This window comes from Microchirus variegatus (genome assembly GCF_963457635.1).
Source record: "Microchirus variegatus genome assembly, chromosome: 16".
Lineage (NCBI taxonomy): Eukaryota > Metazoa > Chordata > Actinopteri > Pleuronectiformes > Soleidae > Microchirus > Microchirus variegatus.
In genome coordinates, this window is record NC_139817.1 from 11,075,428 (window position 1) to 11,085,972 (window position 10,545).

At 40.1% G+C, this 10,545-nt stretch overlaps 1 protein-coding gene across 1 annotated transcript; it reads right to left on the reverse strand.

Annotated features, from left to right (window-relative positions):
• Window positions 1-458: 458 nt before the first annotated feature.
• On the reverse strand, window positions 459-9,391 carry inpp5ja (inositol polyphosphate-5-phosphatase Ja; the record flags this gene model as incomplete). Its single annotated transcript, XM_083902313.1, has 12 exons — window positions 459-938; window positions 1,610-1,714; window positions 1,810-1,875; window positions 1,998-2,135; window positions 2,237-2,447; window positions 3,125-3,234; window positions 3,381-3,492; window positions 4,411-4,586; window positions 5,605-5,721; window positions 5,815-5,923; window positions 7,291-7,398; window positions 8,787-9,391. 12 exons carry the CDS (start codon window positions 9,389-9,391, stop codon window positions 459-461), a joined length of 2,337 nt encoding a protein of 778 aa, XP_083758439.1.
• Between the last annotated feature and the right edge of the window lie 1,154 nt (window positions 9,392-10,545).

Sequence of the window (10,545 nt, forward strand, 5' to 3'; positions counted from 1 at the left end):
ATTCTTGTACGTTCAAATACTTTTATGAATACAGACCCAAAGCTATAGAGTCCTACGGTCCAAACAACGCGTTGTTTTACACAATAAGGTTTAAACACATAGGTCCACACAAACACACACTCTTTCCCCATTTGGACTATGACACTGTCAATATTTCTAGTCCAGACTGCTCACAAATATTGCTGTCAATAATAACTTATCACATCCTTTGCAAGTTTACTGAAATTTCACATTCCATGTTTGTCTCTAAAAGTCTGTTAAAGCACTTCGTCTTCAGGAGTATGGGCACACGTGTCAGTCTGAGATACACACAGTGTATGAGATGATGGTCGAGTCAGAGAGATTAGAAATGCAGGGCGACTAAATGGAATGTTTGTTAATGGTAAACTATGTTAGGAGGAGTCGTTCGTGTGCCAAGCACAGTGACAGGCTGTGTCTAATTCTTTATCTACTGATGTTTAAGCGTCTGCTTCCCCTGCCTTCCCTATCCGCCTGACCCCAGTGGGGCTAACCTGAGCTGGTCTGTGTTCACCTATGATGGCAGCGATCAGAGCCTCCGGCGCTGTCACTCCACAACCCGGAGACACAGGGCTGCGAGGGCTGAGCGGGCTGAGGGATGGCGACGACACAGTGTCGGGGGACAACACCAGCCGCTCCTTCTTAGCAGTAGAGCAGGGCGAGCGGCTCTGCGTTGGGCCTTCTTTAGAGCGAGGGCAGAGGCTGAGGCTCTGCAAAGAGGGGAGGGGGTTGGAGGAAAGAGCCGGAACGGCAGGACTGCGGCTGCGTCGGTGGCGATGGTGGTGGTGGTGGTGTTTTCCAGTTTTGGGGCTCGGGCTGCGGGAGTTTGGAGCCAGCAGGACAAGAGTGCTGTCATCTTCTGAGCTGACATCGGAGCTGTCGGAGCGACGTATGCTGGGGCTGTGGACTGGTATCCGGATCTGTTGAGGATGAATTATTTAAGAAGGGGAAAGTTGGGTGTTAAAAGGAAACCACATGAGAAACGTATACGGCACACTTCTCTTTCTCATTTACTGAAGTAAAAGAAGACGTCACAGTGTAAAAATACTTAACGACAAGCAAAATATCAATATTTACACAATTATAAGCTAAATATAACCTCAAAAACAAAACCTTTTCATTGTTTACTAGTTATAATCTTTATAATTAGTACAATATTTCCCTCTGAACTGGTAGAGAACAAATTGGCACTCATATACACTAACATTCAAAAGTTTGGGGTCACTTAGAAAGGAAATGCACTTTTTTCAATGAATATAACATTAAATGAATCAGAAATACACTATACATTGTTAATGTGGTAAACCCTTGAAAACCTTTGTGGAATGATGTTTGCACAGCTGAAAACAGTTTTGCTGGTTCTTTGACAAAAGCAATGTTTGAAGGGCAAAATGATTATTTTGAATAAAAATCCTTATTTCTAATGTCTTGACTATATTTTCTATTCATTTTGCAACTCTTTTGATGAATAAACGTGTGACTTTTAATGGAAAACACAAAAAAAAACCTGTAGAGGTGTCTTTTGAACGGTAGTGTATATTTTATAACATAAAAACAATTAAAACTGTTTCCTTTTTTGTTTGTTACCTACCTGGACAGGTGTCGACAACCCAACTATGCTGTTCATATTATTGCTGTAGTAACCGAGCAGGTATTCACATTCATCTCTCGGCAAATCTTCCTCTGAAAATGTCACCTAAAGAGGGAGAGAAATGAAAATAAAATAAATCAGGTGTGAGTTCAGGTGTGGCACAAAATATATGGTGGTGTATTTGTGTCTCTGACACACACCTGTGTTACATTCTCTCCCTTGGCCCACACATAGGCCTGGTAATCTTTGTGATGTCTGAATCCAACCTGTGCAGAAAGAAACCATGTTCTTATAAACACTGACACTGGACGTCTATACAAATTGTACTTATTTAGAAATCGTATAACTTTACAGATTTGACTTCATCCTGTTATGAGGAAAGGATCACCTTATATATTGCTATCCAGTCCCATGAGCTGCGCTGATACGTTGCCGCAACAGTGAATATGACAGTCGCATCTGAGACTTTACACCACTCCTTATTTACCTGCAGCTCCACCAGCGGCATTTCCACCCTGTATGGGAACTGTAGGAAAAAGAGCACATGGCAACAGAATGAGGAACAAACTGTGGGGAATGAATCAAACATCGATACAGATGTGACAAAGTCAAATAACATCATCTCACATGCAGGGAAAACAGGGCGGAGACAGGCTTGTGGTCACTGACAGTGTAGCCCATGTGACTTCCATAGGTGTGCTGTGTCACTTTTGTTGCCCCGCCCAGCCATGAGGTCAGGCCACGCTGCAGCGCTGCACTGTGGGAAGGAACCGGCGAGCCGGTGCGTCGGAGGCGCCAGAGGATGCGATCTGTCCATGCAGGTTTCCTCTTTTTAGCACTGATACAGGAGACAGATGACAACCAAATGAACAGGTCTTAATTTAATACCACAGTGTTATTATTATTATTGTTATTTTGCCTGTGTTTAGTCTTTGTGAACATAAATTACTTGTGAAAACAGGCTCTGTCAAGCAATACTATCACACCTGACTAAAGGAGCAATCAGGACTGTATGAACTCAATTGAATCAAACAGGATTTTTTTCATATTTAAAATTATACACTCCAGCTTTAAAGGTTCAGTGTGTAAGATTTATCATTTGGCAGCAATTGAATAATAAAATAGTTATACTGATGATTTTTGTTTTTTTTGGTTTATTTGGACAATAATGGTTTTGGCCATGTGCAGAGGAGAGACAGTGGACAAAGTATGGAACTAGCAGGCAGGAGGAAAAGAGGAAGGCCACTGAGAAGGATGTTGTGAAAGAGGACATGAGGACAGCTGCTGTAACAGAAGAGGACACAAGAGAGTAGGACAAGATGGAGGCAGAGATAGATCCGTTGCGGCGACCCCTAAAGGGAGAAGCTGGTAGAATTTGAGTGGATGAATGACCTGAATGAACAAATTGATGTTTTAATTCCTGCAGAAAACCATTTGCATCATTGCATTTGGAAGAGATTTGTGAGATATTCAGCAGCAGCATACAACGATGTTTGTGTCAGAGACTGAACAAACCTGGTGTCGTACGTGTGTGTCCCCACGTCAAATTTGTAAGTCGGCGGGAATTTGAGCGGTCCCTCCATGAAGCCCTCCAGAATGGACTCTGTGATTTTAGCCATGTTGAGCTGTAAGAGTAGATTAAAAATAAGAGCATAAGAGTTTCATCTCATCTGACAGACAGAGGTGTACATGCGAAAGCATGCAGTGCAGCGCCCTCTGTTGGCGAAGAGAGAGATAAACAAGTGGTGTGAAGTCTTCCGGTGCCTCTCACCTGGTCTCGCTCCCACAGCAGAGGCAGCTTGTTGCTGTCGATGGCACATTTCACCACATGGATGTCGTAGTCTTCAATTCGGAAATTTAAATCTCCAAACCAAAACACAACACTGGAGAGAGAGAGAGAGAGAGAGAGAGAGAGAGAGAGAGAGAGAGAGAGAGAGAGAGAGAGAGAGAGAGAGAGAGAGAGAGAGAGAGACAATACACCAGAATAACACACTGTCAATGACATTTTTATTTATTCACGATGCCTAAACTATTAAATAGTGAGAGTTTAAAGGTGTTTTTAATATGTATTGTAATTGATTTGGTATTTATGTCTCATATTAAGGTCTGAAACACCTGGAACCTGGATATTTTAAGTTTAGTTTCATTTATTTGTATCAGGGGCAGAAAAATGCATCGCTCTCGATCTGTGGTCCATGGTCAGGTCAACAATAAAATATAGAAACAGATACACACACACTCACTAGCACGTTGACTAAAGGCAGGACATTAAAATATCAAAAATAAAACATGTGTGTGTGTGTCCAGTACAGGATATTAGAATTTAAGATGCATGTATCTAGAGTTAGAAAAAGTTAACACTGACAAGATTGATGATTTAAAATCTGTTTTCACATGGAAATCTATGAATTAATGAATAAATGAGGGAAATAAAACTCCCAGTGGCACCCTGTGTGTTTTTTCTGCTGCTGAAGTTTCAACAACAATAAGGAGTTATTTAAATTTTTTCTGTTGCCTTTCTATCATTTTGCAACCCGTCTGGCCATTTTCTTCTGACCTTTGACCTCTCATCAACAACAGAACTGGATATTTTCTACTTTTTTTCATTGTAAACGTTAGAGATGGTTGTGCATGAAAATCCCAGTGGAGATAGTTTTCTAGACCATATCTAAATCCATGGAAATTGCTTTCATTTGATTGTCTGATTATGTATGTTTATCAATCAAGGTGACTGACTTGCACCCCCCCCCCCCCTTTTTTTTAATATATATATATTTAAATGTAAAAATGACGTCACCCACTCGTGGTCCAGGACACCGGTGGCAGCCCCTCCGTCGAACTGCTGCTGCTGCAAGATGCTCTCAAAGTCCTCCATCCTCTGCTCCAGGTTCCTCATGTGAGCCGGGAGGTGACAGTTGAGGAAGCACACGGGGTGTCCGAACATCGTCATCCTCGCACTGACGCCGCCTTTGTTCCCCTGGAGAAAATAGGGAAAAGAAAAACACGGTCGTACTCTAATACATGCGTGTGTGTGTTTACAATGATCCATTGGTTTGTGTTTTTTAAAATTGCTTGAGAGACCCAAAATAATCCTTTCATCCTTTATTTAAAACAGGGAGGGAGAGAAAGCTCTCTTTACACTTATAGTGTATATTAAGTATATAATATACTTATAATAGTATATAGTATATACTATTTGAGGGATGAATTCCAAATTCCAAGGTAGAAGAATAAGAATAGCCTTTATTGTCATTGTATTGCATACAAAAAAATAATTTCTGCTTGATTTTAAATTGTTTAATGTTTTAAATTGTTTTATATAATTGATTTTTTAATTGATTTTGTTTTAATTTCCAATGTATTTCCTTACAAATAAACTTGCCTAAATTAACACATTTAAAAAAACAGTTTAAAGACAATTAAAGCAATGTGAGAATGAAGAGGTGTGGTAGCATATCTGCGTTATTAATAGTTATGATAAATATAAATTAATAATAACATGAATTCCAAAGTTCCTAACAGTTAACAGTTAACTGGGATGCATAATATCTAAAAACAGTGTTTTTTAAAAGTCAGGTCGTTTTATGACCTGGTGCAGTGTACAAAATAAACAAAATTACATGTATCCATCAGATCTGTGTTCAGGGACAAGGTCTTTTTATTTTCCTGCTGCTGCTGCTGCTGCTGCTGCTGCTGCTGCTGCTGCTGCTGCTGCTGCTGCTGCTGCTGCTGCTGCTGCTGCTGCTGCTGCTGCTGCTGCTGCTGCTGCACTGACCTCAAAGAGAAGGAGACTGCGCCAGCAGCAACCAGGTTTGATGCTGACATCAACACGCGCTGGAAGGTCACACACTGACACACACAGGCGCCCATGCATGCGTGTGCCTGCCGGCAGGAGGGGGGGCCAGCCACCTGTCCGCATCTGACCTCATCCCTTCTAAAGCCCACTGACTCCACCTCAAACATGTGCTCAGCGTGAACAAAAAAAAAACACATACCCAGTATCCTCCGAGTCCTGTGCGTGTCCTCTCCGTCTGCACGCCTCTGAGGAACGGGAGATGGCAGGACTTGGAGAAAACCAGCAGCAGCACTCCTTGCATTCGCTGGGACGCCACCTATGTGCGAGGAGAAGGAAGGTTATGAGAATTTGATTCTTTTATAAACACATAACATTTTATGTGTGAGGAACAACGTTCAGTTTCACTGACCAGAACATATCCAAAAGGGCTGAGGGTGTCCATGCAAAGCTCGCTCCACTGGTCTGAGAAGAGAGCGTCCTTTAGCCGCTTGTTTATCATGGAGTTCACCTCCTGGAGTCTGGAAGGAGAGAATTGTCATTAACATCTATCTATCTATCTATCTATCTATCTATCTATCTATCTATCTATCTATCTATCTATCTATCTATCTATCTATCTATCTATCTATCTATCTATCTATCTATCTATCTATCTATCTATCTATCTATCTATCAACAATTTTACATATATCTAAGTGCGTTGACTGAAATTGCAATTGCGATATGAGAGGGAATAGTTTTCATTTTTATTATTATTTCTGTGTGACATTTGTACTGCAAATCTGTGAGAAACGGAGATGTTTTCTTCAGTCTGTAGAATAATAATGTGTAAAGGTTGGGACAATATTAATACATTCAAAATTGTAATTTGACACACATTTTACCGACCTATACCTACCTACAAAACAATATACAGCCAGGTCCATAAATATTGGGACACCGACACAATTCTCTTCTTTTTGACTCTATATATCACTACAGTGGATTAGTAATGGGACAATTGACTGAAAAGCTATTTCATGGACAGATGTGGGCTATTCCCTCATTATGTCATCTTCAATTAAGCAGGTAAAAGTTCTTGAGTTGATTCCAGGAAGTGACATTTGCATTTGGAATCTGTTGCTGTGAACTCTCAATATGAGATCCAAGGAGCTGCAGTCAAAGCACATATTGTTTGTTTTATTCCAAATCCATTGTAGTGGTGTATAGAGCTAAAAAGAAGACACTTGTGAAAATTACCAACAACAATCCCAACAAATGTAAAATAATTCTGAGTAGGAATGATAACAGCATTAAAACACGACAACAACACAGCTTCACAGCATTGAGACATCAAATGTAAGCGTGTTTACGAATCGTTTTTCATCATTTGAATGATTGGAGACACGGTTTCATCTGAGATTTAAATACAGATAATTCAGAATGTCTTCTGTGAGTTTGTGTTACACTGCGTTACTAGATTGCCGTTTGTTTTATGTTCTTTAAAGGTTAATTCATGGCAGATGTCATTGATAGGACTCTGTAAACATTAAGGGAGAGTGATTGTTCTGTTCTGAGAGGCAGCCATGTTTGTAGTTCTGCAGTTTGACTGCTAATTTAATATCAGTTTGAAAACAGTGGATGTATTTACAAAATACAATTTGATGTGCATCACTTTGTGACTGTAATAATAATAATAGTATAAGTTTTTAAAGGTTTGTTCACTTTCCATGTAACCCAACACTGGTTCTTAATGATTTAAGATGAGTCATGGATTAAAAAGTCATGAGTCACGGATAAAAAAGGACAGTGATGGACAGCAGGAGGGGAACACAGATGTCCACAGTGAGTGGGCTCTCACAGTTGTCTCTTTGGCACTTGAGCGCCGGGAGAAAAACTCGCTTACCCGATGATGAACATGTCAACGCTCCCATCTGAAACATTTGGTCCGAACAGAGAAGTGATGTCATCTGGCGGCACGGCTGATCCCACGTTCCATGTGACAATGTACACCCTTTCAAACAGATACGGACAGAACGGCGAGAGTGCTGCATTAGATTAAAGTTCTGTGTATGATGACATAATCCGAGCTGTAATCCTGTGCGATATTCTGTAGCATGTACAGTTTCTGTGTATAGAAATGAACATGATTAAAGCACCGCTCTACCTCTCCAATGACTTAATATTGTGTGTGTGTCAGTGGTCGATGAGAATTCATCAGTTTTCTGAGTGAATCGCATAATTGTTTCATCTATAAACTGCCAGAAAATGTGATTAATCAATGAATGTCATCCTTATTTTTCATTCTATTTCAAAATCTCACAGCTGCTTTATTTCTTACTGTCTGTTTGTAGATTTTCTTTATATTTTCCATTATTTCATCTAATTTTATTTCTCCTGTACATTAGACTTCACTCTATTCAATGATACTGTAGATAGATGCAAAAAAAAGGTTCCAAAGTTTGGCAAGTTACTCATATTTGCTGATTCTCTATATAATATAATTTGAAATATTGTGACAGTGTGTCTGCAGCCAGAGAGGAGAGAGATGGAAAAACATGCCTGATTTGGCCTGATTTTGCACATTGAGATCAGTTTTTTTTTTATTATTGTAAATATGTTTTCTACTGTTAAAATGTTGTTCATGCATAACTCAAGTGTTTTTTTCTAAATAAGACTCTAAAATCAATAATTTTTCAACATTTGAAACTGTTAATACACACTTTTAACGTACAGTAAATTGTAAATAACTGCCAGATATTGAAAGTTTTACATATTCTGCAATTTCTGGTCCCTTTATGATTAAAATAAGCACACAAAAAAAGTGCAGATGGACATTTTGAGGCTCAGGTGTTAAAGGGTTAACGGACAATTCTAAAAATTGATGTATACATGTATGATTTCTTCTAGTTTTTTTTTCTGAAACTTGAAACTTAATGCTTTTGTGCAAAAACAGCACAACTTTTAAGAAAATCATATAGCTTAATTCGTATACCAAAGTATATTAGATCAATATGATCTTTATCACAGTCAGAATGGTAAGATCTGACATCCTTTGTTGCAGCTTTTATTCCACGTAGAAACACAGCTCTATATGAAATCTAAAGTGTTTTCACTGTTGCGGCAGTTGTTTATGGCTGAGGCCACAACACAAGTGTGGCTCTGGGAGGCCTGCCAACAAAATGTGGCTGCAGTGTCACTCTGTCAGCTTCATAAAGCTCTTATTGAATTTCTGCAGCCTTGATTCATGTGACAGGATCTGGTACACGTCAGGTTTCTTACTGCGGGAGCTGTATTTGGACATACAGTAAAAAGTGGAAACTGCAGTCATAGTGGGTAAAAAAGAAGAAGAAGAAGAAGAATCTGGAGTAGCTTATATAAAAGTTGTTATATTTGTCTCACCTGAATTCATTATTGTCTCCTCCTGGTTTCTCAGACGGCACTTGGCTCTGGTTTGAGATCCCTGGTGAGAGGGTCCTCTGCGGCTGAGGGCTGAGGCTGGATTTGGGGCTGAGGCTGGTGGGTGAGTTCAGGTTGGACGGGGACAGACTGGGAGTGGGACTCAGGTACGGCTGAGGGCTGTGAGGACTCTGAGGGCTGTGGAGAGGGAAGGAGCTCTCGGTCTGTGAGTGCAGCAGGACGTTGGCACTCTGAGGTCCTGGGATGCAAACTGGGATCAAATCTATTTCCTTCTTGGGTGGATCCACTGAGATTCTGTTCAGCTTTTGAACAGGTTTAGTCCCAAGAGCGGTGGGTCTTGGTCGGCTTATGCTTTTCAGGGCTGCGTGCCCAGAGTTGTTGCGCCCCGACTGCATTTGTTCCGTCACTTGGACGGGGCTCAGATGAGACTGTTTGTTGAGCGTTTCTGACGGACTGATGACGACCGACTCCTGCACTGCCACCTGCAGAGGTGAACTTGAACCAGGGCCAATCAACACACAAGGTCGCGGTTGCACAGCGGGCCCACGCGGGGCGTTGCTGGTCTCTCTCTGCTGCATGCGATCCATCGACCTGAAACATTGTAGTCTGTGGTTAATCATGACACGGAACAATCTTGTGTTTTTAAGGTAGAAAAAAATCAACATGTTTTAAAGGTGCCATATGTAAGAATATGGCCAAAAACGTTTACTACATTCAAATTCTAAATAACGAGGTCTTTTAGGTTTCGTTTTCTGATGTAACTGGCAAAGCGTAGTTGCTCCGCAGCTGAGACTCTACTGACTGCAATGATTGGTAGAGGGCACTAGGTGGCGCCACATGCCAAAACATGATTTCAAAACATAAACATGATTTGCAGTCTGCAAAATATTTTTTTTAATGCAAATATTTTGGCTGTACTGTTGTTGTTGGTGAGTTCAGTTTGTTATATGAACATTATTCCTGAGTCTCTGTGACATATTAGGAGGATTTTATGGCCAGTTGCTTTAGATTTATTACATAATGCACCTTTAATGTTCGATTTTAACGTCCAAATGTTGAGTGTCGAGATATGATGCTGATAGTCTCTTTACAAAACTATACTTATTTATGTGTCTTTTTTTTGTCCTCTTATGTTATCTCAAAATATGTTATCTCAAAATATGTCAAAATAGCCAAATATGTCCAATAGAAAGACTGGAAACTAACTAAGCATTAATTTCATTGAACTCTTTCAAATCCAAATAGAGAGTTCTTGAGGCCGACTCCACAATATGCAGTTGATTTTCCCATAATGTGCTTGTAAATATAATCTTGTAAATTATTTTTATTTGTTTTCTGCTTGTGTTTTATCTGTGTAAATGTGTAATGTTGAGTGTTTCTTATTTTTTTTATCTTGGCCAGGACTCCCTTGAAAAAGAGGTTCTTAATCTCAGTGTGATTTAATCCTGGTTAAATGAAGGTTAAATTAAAAAAAACAAACACTGATGTTGAGTGTTGTATCCATCCATACCTCAAAAAAACAAAAAGTGTAGCCTGCAGCTAAAATATCAACATATATCAGTGCCTCCTTTGTAAACAGGTGCACAAGAGGATTGAGTGAAAGTTCTGATGATGATGAGGAACTTTAGACATTGTCCTGAACTGCATTGTTGTTGATTTAACCCCCCTGACCCTTTTTATGAAGCAGAATAGTTGGTGATTACTGTGGAATGGTACAGCGCTTAGACCGGGGCTGTCAACG